Source organism: Bubalus bubalis, chromosome 7 (genome assembly GCF_019923935.1).
Source record: "Bubalus bubalis isolate 160015118507 breed Murrah chromosome 7, NDDB_SH_1, whole genome shotgun sequence".
NCBI classification, from domain to species: domain Eukaryota; kingdom Metazoa; phylum Chordata; class Mammalia; order Artiodactyla; family Bovidae; genus Bubalus; species Bubalus bubalis.
This window is the reverse complement of record NC_059163.1, coordinates 51,152,254-51,167,786: the sequence shown is the minus strand read 5'-3', so window position 1 is coordinate 51,167,786 and position 15,533 is coordinate 51,152,254. Positions and strand designations below refer to the sequence as shown.

At 39.9% G+C, this 15,533-nt stretch overlaps 1 protein-coding gene across 7 annotated transcripts in view; it reads left to right on the top strand.

Moving 5' to 3' along the window:
* The window catches only part of ATP10D (ATPase phospholipid transporting 10D (putative)), a 124,568-nt gene that overhangs the window by 23,822 nt on the left and 85,213 nt on the right, over positions 1 to 15,533 (top strand). For all 7 annotated transcript variants that reach the window (XM_044945900.2, XM_044945899.2, XM_044945903.2 and 4 more), the window contains one exon: positions 13,053 to 13,379. In XM_044945900.2, coding sequence (XP_044801835.2) covers positions 13,060 to 13,379 — 320 coding nt within the window. In that variant the 5' untranslated portion in view covers positions 13,053 to 13,059. The remainder of the gene's footprint in view (positions 1 to 13,052; positions 13,380 to 15,533) is intronic.

The following is a 15,533-nucleotide window of genomic DNA, read 5'->3' as shown; positions in this document are numbered from 1 at the left end:
CCCATGGATGGAGGAGCCTGGTAGGCTATAGTCCATGGGGTCGCTAAGAGTTGGACACGACTGAACGACTTCCCTTTCACTTTTCACTTTCATGCATTGGAGAAGGAAATGGCAACCCACTCCAGTGTTCTTGCCTGGAGAATCCCATGGACGGGGGAGCCTGGTGGGCTTCCGTCTATGGGGTTGCACAGAATCGGACATGACTGAAGTGACTTAGCAGCAGCAGCAGCAGCAGCAGCAGACTGGTTTGATCTCCTTGCTGTCCAAATGACTCTCAAGAGTCTCCTCCAGCACCACAGTTCGAAGGCATCAGTTCTTTGGCACTCAACCTTCTTTATGGTCCAACTCTCAAATCTATACAAGGGCAGCTTTGGACTATTTCATAGCTATTATTTACAACTTCTTCCTTCAAAAAGTTGATGGGCACAATAAAGGACAGAAATGGTAAGGATCTAACAGAAGCAGAAGATATTAAAAAGAGGTGGCAAGAATACACAGAAGAACCGTACAAAAAAGATTTTAATGACTTGGATAACCACAATGGTGTGATCACTCACCTAGAGCCAGACATCTTGGAGTGTGATGTCAAGTGGGCCTTAGGAAGCATCACTAAAACAAAGCTAGTGGAGATCATGGAATTCCAGCTGAGCTGTTTCAAATCCTAAAAGATTATGCTGTGAAAGTGCTGCACTCAATATGCCAGCAAATTTGGAAAACTCAGCAGTTGGGCACAGGGCTGGAAAAGGTCAGTTTTCAATCCCGAAGAAGGGCAATGCCAAAGAATGCTCAAACTACTGCACACTTGTAGTCATTTCACATGCTAGCAAGGTCATGCTCAGAATCCTCCAAGCTGTGCTTCAGCAGTGCATGAACTGAGAACTTCCAGTTGTACAAGCTGATTTAGAAAAGGCAGAGGAACCAGAGATCAAATTGCCTACATCTGCTGGATGATAGAAAAGCAAGAGAATTCCAGAAAAACTACTTCTGCTTCATTGACTATGCTTAAGCCTTTGATATGTGGATCACGGCAAACTGCGGGAAATTCTTCAAGAGATGGGAATACCAGACCACCTTACCTGATTCCTGAGAAATCTCTATGCAGATCAAGATGCAACAGTTAGAAATGGACACGGAACAATGGACTGGTTCTAAATTGGGAAAGGAGTACATCAAGGCTGTCTGTTGTCACCCTGCTTATTTATCTTATATGCAGAATACATCATGAAAAATACCGGGGTGGATGAAGCATAAACTGGAATCCAGATTGCCGGCAGAAATATCAATAACCTCAGATATGCAGATGACACCATCCTTATCACAGAACGCAAAAAGAACTAAAGAGCCTTTTGATGAATATGAAAGAGGGGAGTGAAAAAACTGGCTTAAAACTCAACACGCAAAAAACTAAGATGATGGTATCTGGTCCCATCAATTCATGGCAAAGCGATGGGGAAACAATGGTAACAGTGACAAACTTTATTTTCTTGGGCTCCAAAATCACTGTGGACACTGATTGCAGCCATGAAATTAAAAGACGCTTGCTCCTTGGGAGAAAAGCTATGAGAAACCTAGGCAGTGTATTAAAAAGTAGAAACATTATTTTGCCAACAAAGGTTCATCTAGTGAAAGCTTTGCTTTTTCCAAAGTAGTCATGTATGGATGTGAGAATTGAACCATAAAGAAGGCTAAGCGCCAAAGAATTGATGCTTTTGAACTGTGATGTTGGAGAAGACTCGTGACAGTTTTTTGGACTGCAAGATCAAACCTGTCAATCCTAAAGGAAATCAACCGTGAATATTCATTGGAAGGGCTAATGCTGAAGTTCCAATCCTTTGGCGACCTGATGTGAAGAGTCAACTCATTCTAAAAGACCCTGATGCCGGGGGAGATTGAAAGCAGGAGGAGATGGGACCGACAGAGGATAAGATGGTTGGATGAATCACCAACTCAATGAACATGACTTTGAGCAAGCTCTGAGAGTTGGAGAAGGACAGGGAAGCCTGGTGTGCTGTGGTCTATGGGGTCACAAAGAGTTGGACACGACCAAGTGACTGAACAACATCACATTTTTACTATAACAAAAGGAAAGTTAACAATTTCTGTTTTCTTTTTATTCCCTCCTCGAGATAACTGATAATAATAGATTTGTGTGAATTTTTCTGTACTTTTATTCATGTCCTTGCAGATGTGTATGACCATGCACACATTCAGGCAGTTTGTGTGAAGGCCGGTCAATGGAAGGTTCAGTGATGCTGTAAGAAATAAAACCGAGACCTATGAATCTGTGCCGCAGGAGGACCAGTCCTTGGTTACTAATTGGTAGACTCTTTTGTGTCAATGTGACCGTCTTGCAGCCTAAGAAATCGAAAAGGCTTAATTCCAGGTTGTTTCTTGATGGGCTCCTCATTCTCCACAATTGACAAAGCTCCTAAGTATTCATAACTTCATGAGAAACTAGGCAGGTGATAGGAGCTACAGCCACTCAGGTGTATCCTACATCTTTGCAGATCCTGTTTACTGATTAGGGCGGTAAACCAGAGTGAATGTTGAACTGTGTCCAAGTTCTTCTCACCACTCTTTGAACCCAGGTCTTTGATATTAGTCTGTTCTTCATTCATTTTTAAAAATTTTGGATTATTACATTTGCATTTCTCTGTCATTTGTTTTATTCCTTTTCTGCTCTAGTACCTAATAGTTATCAGTCCAGGTCAATGGTTAGAGAAATGTTATTTTTAATATATGCATAATATCCCAGAATGTGGATGTTATAATTTAGTTAGCTGTTCTCCAGTTGACTTTCATGATATTTCCAGGTTGTTAGTACCAAAAAAACCCAACTACAGTATACATTCTTGTACATATAGGTAAGCCTCCCCAAAGTGGACTTGCTCTGTTAGTTGCTGGTACTGTTGTTTAGTCATTCAGTCATGTCTGACTCTTTGTGACCATGTGGACTACCCCATGGACTGTAGCCTGTCAGGCTCCTCTGTCTATGGAATTTTCTGGGCAAGATGACTGGGGTGGGTTCCGTTTCCTCCTCTGGGGGATCTTCCCTACCCAAGAATTGAACCTGCATCTCAGAGTCTCCTGCATTACAGTGGATTCTTTTACTGCTGAGCCACTGGGAAAGCCGATTGCTCCATCAGTATTCATATGTATTTAAAATTTTAAGAGATACTGTCAATTTGGGGGGCATGAGAGAGGGTAAAAGAAGAGGAAGATAGTAGCAGTTTTCACTCCCATTGTCCGGGGGTTTGTTTATACCTTTTAATACTGTTTCCTGTGGTCATGTATGGATGTGAGAGTTGGACTGTGAAGAAGGCTGAGCGCCGAAGAATTGATGCTTTTGAACTGTGGTGTTGGAGAAGACTCTTGAGAGTCCCTTGGACTGCAAGGAGCTCCAACCAGTCCATTCTGAAGGAGATCAGCCCTGGGATTTCTTTGGAAGGAATGATGCTAAAGCTGAAACTCCAGTACTTTGGCCACCTCATGCGAAGAGTTAACTCATTGGAAAAGACTCTGATGCTGGGAGGGATTGGGGGAAGGAGGAGAAGGGGACGACAGAGGATGAGATGGCTGGATGGCATCACTGACTCGATGGACGTGAGTCTCGGTGAACTCCAGGAGTTGGTGATGGACAGGGAGGCCTGGCGTGCTGTGATTCATGGGGTGGCAAAGAGTCGGACACGACTGAGCGACTGCTCTGATCTGATCTGTTTATACCTATCCTCACCAGCACAGGCTATAATTATTTTAATATTTATCAGTCATATGGATAAAAACAGTATCTCATTATACCTTCAGTTTGCAACCTTCTGGTGACTAGTGAGGCTTGAGAGTCTCTTCATATTTATTGGCCCTTTGGATGTCCTCTTTTGAGAATTGCTTATTCATATTCCTTACCCAATTTTATTGACCTTTTTATTTTTGTCTTATAAATTTGTATGGCTGATTAGGAGTATTAAGAGCTTGCCATCATTATGCAGAGAAGGCATGGCACCCCACTCCAGTACTCTTGCCTGGAAAATCCCATGGATGGAGGAGCCTGGTAGGCTGCAGTCCATGGGGTCGCTAAGAGTCAGACACGACTGAGTGACTTCACTTTCACTTCACTTTCATGCATTGGAGAAGGAAATGGCAACCCACTCCAGTGTTCTTGCCTGGAGAATCCCAGGGATGGCGGAGCCTGGTGGGCTGCCATCTATGGGGTCGCACAGAGTCAGACATGACTGAAGCAATTTAGCAGCAGCAGCAGCCATCATTATGAGCTGCACTTGTCTCTTGATTTTATTTATGATTTTTGCTATGTAAGATAGATGATAGGTAAGTGAATAGTTAAATCATTTGTCTTTACTAACTTCTCTCTTGCTTTGGAAAGTTTTTCTCAGCTAACAGTAATAAAATATCTTTCTAAATTTTCTTCTGGTAAATTTATTGTAATTTTTGTATTTAAGTTTTTAATCTAGAGATTTGTTTTTAACTTAAAAGTTATTAAATTACAAATTTATTAACATTTTAATAAAAGATGTATTTTTAATGTATAGAGTAGGAATTTAGCTTTCTGTTTTCAAGATGAATGTCAGTTTATTCCAGAGTTGTTAAATTACCATTTTCCAACTTGAAATTCCACTTTTCCATATGTTGTTATCCTGTTTATAAAAGCAACTAGTTTTGGTCCTCTGCATTAATTTCTATAGATTACCACAGTTTAGTGCTTAAAACAACCCCAGCTTATTAGTGTATAATTCCATAGATCAGAAGTCCAGGAACAGTGAGGCTGGGTTTGTTGCTCAGGTTCTCAAAGTCTGAGGTTAGGATGGGGAAGGATCCACTTACAGCCTTATTGAGATTGCTGGCAGAATCAGTTCCTGTGGTTATAGGACCTAAGTCTCTGTTTCCTTGCTGGCTGTCCAGGATGCTGTCAGCCCTTTGAGACCACCAGCAGCTGTTCTTTTGAATTGTATTTTATTTGCTAAATTTTATTGTTTCCCCATCAATATTCATAAGCGAAAGTGGTTCATAATTTTTTTGTGGCAGTTATAAAGTTTATGCATACATATTTTAGTACATACAGATATTTGTATGATGGTGATAAATAATTATTACAATAAAACATTTTTTTTTTCAACCATATAGTTGCCTTGCTATGAAGTAGTGTTGCAAATTGGGTATATGTAGCATTTGTTTTGTATTCATCTCATGCCAAATCCTCTCTCCTAGTATCAACATGTATTAAGAATCTTGATCTTTAGGATCTATGGTCATATTATTTAACTTTTAAATCCCAGATAAAATGCTAATGTGTTAGTTAAAGCAAGGTGTACAGAGTCAGGTGGCCTTTGACTCCTTATTTCTGGGTAATATTAGGCTTCAAGTGGCCATGCTGAGCCCCGGAACATGCAGTCCATTTCATATAGTTAATCTTTTTAAAAAAATTATATTTGTTTTTAATTGGAGGATAATTGCTTTACCATATTGTATTTGTTTCTGCCATATATCAACATCAATCACCATAGGTTTATGTATGTCCCCTCCCTCTTGAACCTACCTCCCACCCCATCCCACCTCCATATAGTTTAACTTTGAGTGGTATTTTTCCATCACTAACCATCAGCAAGTTTGTTGTAATCCATTTTACAACAAACTACTACTAATTTTCATATAGTAGTAGTTTGCTCTTAAACTAAAAATGAAATTAGAAATGTAGATTTTAATAAAATCTATGTATAGTTTTTTTTTTTCTTTTTTAATGAAATAATCTATCTTTTAAGGACGGAAGGTCATTCAGGAGTGGTGTATCAGAATCTAAAATGTTCTTTCTTATTCCAAGTGATGATGAATGACCTTTAGGCACCTAGTTCTTGGTATGTTTAAAAAATTGTGTTAATTTTCAAGGGTTAGTGGCAGAGGATGAGGTCAAATAAAGCATGGAGCCTTTTGGTTTACTAGTGGAAAATCATGACAAATCAACTCTTCATGGAGTGGGAAAAGTCTTTGAATTATGAATGCTGTTCTTGAAAAATTCTGAAAATGCTTCACATGCAGTTGCTCGTTAGAGCTTCTGTCTGTCAGAGTGCTCTCTTTATCCTTTGGGGATGGTTGAGAGCGTGTTGCTCTGCTCAGCTACTTGGTTGCCTGGCAGACTCTCCAGCTCAGTGAAAGAACTAAGTTGCTAAAGCTGTGTGACCAGGTGGTTGAGTGTGAGTTACATGCGCTTTAAGAAATGAAACATCAATGAGTAATTTGGTATCATCGTTATTATCAATACTATATATAACATTGTCAACACTTCTGAAAAAATACTATGGTTGAGAGAACATTTCCCAGATTATCACTACAGTTGTTAATTTTACTTAACACTTGCATGCTTCCCACACTGCCCTAAGAGCTTTACATATATTAACTCACTGAATCCTCACAACAAGTCTTAAACTGAGGTTAGGTGGCAAGTGGAGGTGCCAGGAATTAATGTTGGTGTCTGGCTCCTGAGTCTATGCTCTTGATCATGATTATACACTTATTGATCTTACAAATCTAGTAGGACAGAATGATTTCCTAAAAAAGTCCTTCAGACTTGGAGAAGCGGACTCCTCCTACTAATAAAGACAGAATGGTGCAGTCAAAGCTGAGAGTGAGTTACTTCTGTTGCCTTAAACTTTCATCTTTTCCTTTTGTGGAAGGCAGGCCAGGCTGAGCCATGAAAGAGGAAACTGTGTTTTTGTTTCTATTTCCCGTCTATTTTCTGTGAACTTGAGTGATCAGCCATTTGTTGATCATCTCACTTTGAACAAGCATTAGTTAGACTCTGTGGAGTCTGGAAAGGACTTAGCTCTGTTCCCTGACTCTGAACAACGAAGCTACCTGCAGCCCACCGTAGAGACTGCAGTGCCTGAGTCATGCTCAAGCTTGTAATGGGAGCAGAGAAGGAATCAATGTACCGTATCTCCTGTGTGGATCCTTCTCCATCTCTCCCTCTCTAAGGTAAAGCCAAAAGTCTAGAGGGTGAAGAGAGGCTCATGTGGTGAGTTGGTATATGATTGATCAGCCTGCCACATAAGAGAGGGCAGATTTGCAAAGGTGCAGGGTGTAGGTTATACTTGGCAACCTCCTTGATAAGTCACCTGGGTACTTATTAAATTCCACATTTGTGGGCCCCATTCGATAGCCTCTGAATCAGAATCTCCAGGGGAGGGGCCTAGGGAATGCTGATTAACAGGGCCCCCAGGGCATTCTTGTTGGGGGAGCTTGGAAAACACCACAGGAGTGGAATACAGTTTGTTCACAAACATTGAATTGTAGAGTTAATGGTTGAGGATGAGATCAGATGATATAAAGGTCATTTTATGTCTTGCCTGTCTTTTGTGATTGGATCTCTCTTTGTATCCTACTGAATGTTGCTTACTTTGCAAGTATCATTAGATATATCGAACAGCATTTACTTAGACTTGGACAACCTTAATGTGCAAGCAATATGTTGAAAGTTTGGACTTCAGCCCAATTTACAGGGTTCGCAACCTTGACTTATGTCGAGAAACAGCCAAGGAGAAGAGTGGGGAAAAGAATGAATGTTGTTAATCTACTGTGTGCCCCATGACACTTCATGGTGCCTCCTCGTGTTCCTTAGCCAGCTGAGGCTAATAGGGTAATTATGTGGGCCACATAGCTGTTAAGTGATGCAACTGATATTCAAACCTGGGTCTATAGAGGAGAAATTTGATTTGTCAAAAAGTGATGATCAGAGTGTTCATTCACTCAATTAAAATTGGTGAACCAGAAAAAGCAGGGTTAGGATAAGGAGCTATGGTAAAAAACTTCGATGTTTGCTACCATGTGAAAATATATGCCCAGTGTTCTGTACTTTTTTCATTTTAAAAGAAGTCAGTTATCAGCATTTTATGTGAATTTCTCTATTTTAAAATTTTAGTCCTATATTCAAAAAGTGTAAAACAATGTGTTTGTCAACACCATGATACAGAAGACATCATTAGGTAGAAATTTGTTTAAGGGCTTCTGGCTTGTGACTTCTAGATTAAATAATCTCTAAAGTCTAAACTTTAAAATACCAAGATTCTTGCTGTGATTTACTGTGATTTGCTGTCCCTTCATATCTTAAAGGAAAAATTTCGTGAACATTTATGTGAAAGTAATAATGAAGCCTTTTCTAAATATTTGTATGCTTTTAACTTTGCTGAGGTAAATGGAGAAAGATGAAAAAGCTACTTCTGGCTTCTTGCACTGGGGAAAGTATTGCCCTCTCCTGGGCCTTTAGTCCAACTACTGTGTTTTGGTTGCCTTCTACCATCAGAGGAGCTAAAAGTGGATCTGTCTATTCGTATGCTTTGAACCCATGAGGAGCCGTGTGCAATTGGTGTCTTTCCAAAGTGTATAGAGCAGCATATTGCTGCTGCTGCTAAGTCACTTCCGTCGTGTCCGATTCTATGCGACCCCATAGACGGCAGCCCACCAGGCTCCCCCGTCCCTGGGATTCTCCAGGCAAGAACACTGGAGATCAGTATATTAGTGGACCTTGAAACCAATTTGGTGCCAGCTTGACCATTATTAAATGAGAGAGATTGAGAAAGAGAAAGAGAACAAAGTAGGATAGAAGCTACAAAGCAACCAACAATAGCTTTGTAGTACTATTGTTTCAGCTGTATATGTGTATGTGTTGCATAAGAGAATGTATTTCCCATTGTCCTAGCAGTTAGATTTTGAAAGCACTGACTTAGAGTGACTAAGTAGATTCCTTGGTCATTCTCCCAGAATCTAAGATGGTATAAATTCTAAGCTGGAAATTTGAAAGGATTTTCACCACATGTTAATTACATCCACACTTGTGACTCCATGGACTGTAGCCCACCAGGCTCCTCTGTCCTTGGGATTCTCCAGGCAAGAACACGGGAGATCAGTCCTTTAATCCAGTCATTACTTTTCAGGCAAAGAGTGGCCATGACGAAGGGAAGGAGGGTCATTACAAGATGGTAAGTCACATAGCCTTAGAGAGTAGGACAGAGACTCCGTGACTAAGAGAGGATGCTGAGGAGGACACTGAGCCAGTCCCAGTTCTGTGTTTACAGAAATTCCTAGAGGATGAAAAGGAAAAAGGGGGAAGATAGTATGAGTAAAAAGAACACCTAATGCAAATTTAAGGGCACTGGAGAGGCTCAGAGGAAGGTGGACCTGGGGATACTTTGACAATGAAACATTTTCCATTTGTAGAATTCCCTCTTTGGAACTGAGTGAATGGGGAAAGGTGACCTGAATTAACACTCTCCATGTGTTGTATTTGCTTCATCATTTCTAAGTTTGCATTCTCAAGAAACTCTATTGTGAAATTTAAAAATCTAAGTAGAATGTTGTATGAGATTGAGGGGCCCTAGAAGGATGCACACTCCTGTGTCTTAAGAGTTTAATTGTAAATGCAAACTCTTAAGGTTTCCAGAAATAATATAAAGTTGTATTAGTTTCAGCCTGCTAAAAATTAAGTTTTGTCATAATGGCCACCTGATGGGATGAAATACATGAAAAGTGTTTAGTGCTTATATTAAGTATTTTACATTATCTACTGATTCATCGATAAAGCACTATCTTACATCCTTATTCTGGGAAGATTTCTGGATATCTTATGAACTACTTTAAGCTCTCCTAGCTCTCATTACTCGGAGAAGGCAATGGCACCCCACTCCAGTACTCTTGCCTGGAAAATCCCATGGACGGAGGAGCCTGATGGGCTGCAGTCCATGGGGTCACTAAGAGTCGGACACGACTGATCAACTTCACTTTCACTTTTCACTTTCATTCATTGGAGAAGGAAATGGCAACCCACTCCAGTGTTCTTGCCTGGAGAATCCCAGGGATGGGGGAGCCTGGTGGGCTGCCGTCTATGGGGTCGCACAGAGTCGGACACGACTGAAGCGACTTAGCAGCAGCAGCAGCAGCTGCTCTCATTACTACATATAGGTTAAGAAGCTAATTTATATACAGTTGACTCTTGAACAATGCAGGTTGGAACTGCAGGGATCCACTTAAACTAGGATATTTTTCAGTAGTAAGTGTTTACAATATTACCAAATCCTGGTTGGTTGAGTCTGTGGATGCCTGGAAACTGGAAATGCAAGGCCAAGTACAACTTACATGTGGATTTTCTACCATTAGGAGGGTGGGCACCCAAGCCCCCATGTTGTTGATGCGTCGCCTGTACTGAAGTGAAAAATAGGCTTTTCAAATTACTTGAGAGAGAGATTGTTAAAACATGACATTAAAAGAGGACTAGTTTGACCAGTCAGTGTACTTTGTTTTAGCTCTCTATGGACAGATATTTGAGAGAGCAAACTCCAAAGGACAGCAAACCGATGGGATGGAACTTTTTTTGTCTTGTTTCTATTCCTAGTATACAGCTGATGAAACTGACTTTTTTGGCCATTTTTTCTCATTGATAGTAGACGCTGTGTATTATGGGTCCAATATCCAGGCACAAATACACACATTTGGAGGCTATTGTGTTCTTCCCATTAAAGGGGATTTTCTGCCTCTTAACTTGTTTTTATTGTATTAAGTTTTAAAGATCTGATAAATTCTTGTGAGATTATTTGTAATTCAACTTATTTTCTATAAGTACAGTGATGGTGATGCTGTGTAACTGTTATCTCTTGGATTGCTTAAGGACCAATATAGAGTAAATAAGTGTGTTAGCTGAATGGATTATTAAAAATATCGATTCACTAGAATTACTAGAATAGGACCAAATCTTCCACTGCTGCTATGTATTGATTTATGATTTCAGATCCATGAAAGCTGGATATAATTTTAATATCCTTAGGGGGATAATTTCTATATCTGATTAGTTATAATACTTTAGAGAAAATAATAGACATGTTATAAACTTAAAATGAAGCTTAGAAAGGAAGGAAGCTTAAAGAATTTACCCAAACTATTTTATTACCTTGAAGACTCTTTTGCACTTGGGATTGCATTTATATATTTACATACATATTGCCTCACCTAAACCCTGAGATTCTGGAGATGAGGCTCCAGGTCTCTATATTTCTAACCTCATGTACTTTCTACCACATAACCTAGTTTTTCTGCAGATGCGGTCATGGACCACCTGAATCTGATTCATCAGGGGAGTTTTATTACCAATACAGATTGGTACCCATAGATTTGTGGGTATCTGTGACATACCCACAGATTTACTAAAAATCTCCAGAAGTGAACTCCACCCTAAAATGATCAAGTAAATGCAATGACATTGATAATGCAGGAATAGACATCAAGGCTTCCAGACCTTGCCCTCCACTCTCCTTGCCTACTCAGTGAACTTTTACTGGCCATCTACTAAGTACCAGCTACTCTGGATGTGAAGTTAAATGAAGCACATTAACAGTTAAAAACAGACTGACTTGGAAAGATTTGATTTGAATCAACCTTATTTACATGCTAACCACGTAAATTTCAGCAAGTCACTTAACTTCCCTAAACCTATTTCCTCTTTTGTGAAGTAAAATAATGACTGTCATAAGATTAAGGTAAATACTAAATAAGATCAGTTCAGTTCAGTCACTCAGTCGTGTCTAACTCTTTGCAACCCCATGGACTGCAGCACGCTAGGCTTTCCTGTCTATTACCAGCTCCTGGAGCTTGCTCAAATTCATGTTGCTGATGCCATCCAACCATCTCATCCTCTGTCATCCCCTTCTCCTCCTGCCTTCAATCTTTCCCAGCATCAGGGTCTTTTCCAGTGACCCTGATGAGTCCAGTGAGTCAGTTCTTCACATCAGGTGGCCAAAGTATTGAAGTTTCAGGTTCAGCATGAGTCCTTCCAGTGGACATTTAGGACTGATTTCCTTTAGGATTGACTGGTTGGATCTCCTTAAATACTTTTGCAAAGTGCTTGGAATAGAGTGTGCTCTTAATGAACATTAGATTTTTTTTTTTTCTTAAATTAATGAGCTCATGTTCTAGGAAGGGCTGAATTTCTTGGAAAATACACACTCGAAAATAGAGAAAATAAGGGAAGAGATGTAAGAGATTTTGTTTTCTATCAAACCACCCCAAAATTTGGTGGTATAACTTTTATTGACTCATAGTGGGTTGACAGTGGGAGTTGAGTTCAGTTGGGACAGCTTGTCTCTGCTCTAGATTGTATCATCTGGGTACACTCAGGTGTTGTCAGTCTGCTGGCACTCAGTGGCCTCACTCCTATGTTGATAGGAGCAATAGTTGCTAAGTGGGTCATGAGTACTCATCATGAGCACTACCAGCCTGGACTAGATACGTGGTAGTGGCTGCAGGGTTCCCAAGAGCAGTGGGAAAGGAGTTGTTGAGGGAGTCCCATGAGCAGGCACTTTGCAAGCCTCTGCTTGTGTCAGGGTTACTAGTGATTCATTAGTCAAAGCAAACCACGAGACCAAGCCTAGATTCAGCAGGTAGAGAAAGACTTCACCACTTTGTGGGTAAAGGGATGTGACTACAGGGATGGAAAGCATTTGTGGCTATTTTTGTAATCTTCACAGGCTTTTCTGAGTGCTTCATGCTAGGTGATTTATATGTTATTCCCTTAATCCTCCCAACAGTCTCCTGACATGTGTGACAATCTCATTTCAAGGATGAGAAAATTGATTAGATAAATTGAGACTTGTACACATGAAGCACAAACTTCTTGCCTCAACTTGTGGAGTGGCCTTTTGGGTGCTATCTCTTGTTGGTTAGGTGATCAGCCCACAAGGCAGAAGGTGTATGCTCTTTTCATTAAGATTTGGTTAAAATGGAGTTTTAGTGACTTGTTTTACTCTCATATTGCTACCTTCTAGACTAAATAAGACTTCTCAGGTGGCTCAGAGGTAAAGCATCCACCTACAATGTAGGAGACGGGGGTTTGATCCCTGGGTTGGAAAGATCCCTTGGAGGAGGAAATGGCAACCCTCTCCAGTAAACTGTTGAGTCATTTGTTTAGTATAGAAAAAATTTAATCTTAACTAACATTACTGTTCTTTAAGACTTTCCAGAAGTTTATGAGAATTGTTTTAATGGACTTTTCTTTGTTTTGCCAGATCACCTATGCAACCTGGATCTCACCGCATTTTGGACATGACCGAGCCTCTTCAATGGGCCAGGTATCACTGGCAGCGGCTGATCGGCCGTACGAACACAGACGATGACGAGAGACCATACAGCTATTCCTCTCTGCTTGCCTGCGGGGGCAAGTCCTCCCAGACCCCCAAACTGGCAGGAAAGCATCGGGTTGTTGTTCCCCACCTCCAGCTCTTCAAGGAGGAGTATGAAAAGTTCTGTGGAACCTACGTGAATAACAGAATACGGACAACAAAGTACACGCTGTTGAATTTTGTGCCAAGAAATTTGTTTGAACAATTTCACAGGTACTTTTATTTTTTGGGGGAAAAAACTTAGAATGTTCTTTGTCATTCTGATTGATATATAAGATTTTTCATTTTCATAATGTCTGTTACCTAAGCCTAACACTTGCGACATTATCTTTGACGATTCTGGTAGGGTCCATTGTGGAATGATGAGTCCTTACATTCATATAACACTTTAGGACTAATAAAATGCTTTCTCGTGACAAGAAAAGATATTGTTATCTTCATATTACAGATAAGGAAACTAAGTTTGGCCCTGTAGTTTAACCAGTGTCCTGCCAGAGGTGAATGAGGGGCTATGACCTTCAGTCTATTCACTCTTGCTTTTGTGTTCTGTCCATTAAAAGAATGTTAATTCTGTGTTTAAATTTGACTTATAGCCTTTTCTTTTTTTTTTTTTTTAATATTTATTTATTTACTTCTTTGGCTGCTCTGGGTCTACATGGGACCTTAAATCTTCATTGTGGCATAAGGAATCTTTAGTTGCAGCATTTGGGATCTTGTTCCCTGACCAGGGATTTGGGAGCAGGGAGTCTTAGCCACTAGCTCCTAGCTTTTTATTCCTCATAAAAGGAGGAAATAGAGCTCTGAAGTAAATACAAATGTAACCTGTAAGATTAGGTAAAGCAGATATAATTCAGTGTAATATGTATTTGCTGAAGCCCTTTCATCAGGTTAAGTATTGAAGGAAATGCAAGGTTACATGAAGCTTCTTTCCTTATGGAGCCTTATATTTAGCAAGGGCAGCAAGATGTGCATACAATGAAAAGACACAGTGGATGTGATGAGTGCTGTAAGGTGCTGCCAACTAGGATGGAAGCCTCAAAAAGAGAAATACTACTGTTAGCCAGAGCAGTAGAAAGAAAGTGGCATGTTAAGTTAATTATGAAGGTTGAGATATTCAAGGCAGAGATGTCTATAAAGCACATTTCAGATGGAGGAAGGAATACAAAGAAAAGCAGAATGGCAGTGGCATAGAAGATTTGCTGGAGGCCTGGGAAGTAGTCCTCTGTGACTGATACTGGTAGAGGCTAATTGAAAGCAGGACAGAACATTTAGGAAGATGCTGCATATATCTTGGCAAGCTATAATAGAGACCTGAACTTAGAACAAAGTGGGGATGAGAAAGAGGATAGTCTATTACAGATACTATGGATAGATGTAAGGAATTAAGTGAAAGGAGTGAAAAGATGATGTGAGCAAATTGAGTTATGATGACCAGGATTATTAGCAGAAAAAAGAAAGACAGGAATAAAAACAAGGTTGGCTCAAAGGTTATGTTTATGTTGTTCTTGTAAATGTTGAGTTTGAGATGCTAATGTGAGTATAGAGATTCTCAGCATTTGTTGTTATTTTTTCCAGTATTATTCATTTCATATATATTCATCCTCATTTTTTAATCTCTGTATATTCCATGTAGTTATGAAACAGTGGATATTGTTAAAGAACAGATGTGAATTTGTCAAATTAATGGTTTTAACTACTATGGATGTTTCTATCTTGTATGGAGTTTGCAGTTGTGCCCATGATAGAATTAGAACCTGGAACCTGAATAGAGTTCAGGGCCCAGCCCTATAGATAGAAATGCAGTTAACCTGGTGTGCTGCAGTCCATGGAGTCGCAAAGAGTCGGACATGACTGAGCGACTGAACAGAACTGTATATGCAAATCATTGAAGCCACAGAAGAAGCAAAAAGGGTTGCAAGTAGCCAAAAATTTCAGCATAAGAGGAATTGGAGGTGAGAAATGAAGAATATGTGTAGATTATTTTGAGAAGTTTGGCCGTGGGAAGAAAATGTGATAAAAATTCAAGGGACTGTGCAAAACTGAGATTTAGTTTCTTTCTTTTAAGGAAAGAGACTGCTTGCACTTGCCTTAGAGTCCAGTGGGAAATATTTGATTGTATAAAAGAGACGTAGTTCCTTAAAAAGTAGTTCTCAGTAATGTGAAAGCAGAAATGGAAGCGTCGATCTCGGGGGAAAATAAACCCTCAGGGTTTTCTAGGTTCAAACAAGGTTCAAAATAATTAATGTTTGGACAATCAAGTTAACTTCGGAAAGTTTGAGTTAATTTTTTGTTTTTTGCAATGCATTAACTTTGAATTTCCTCTTAAGGTTATTGAACTTTTTAAAAGAAAGTAGTACCTCCTATTGT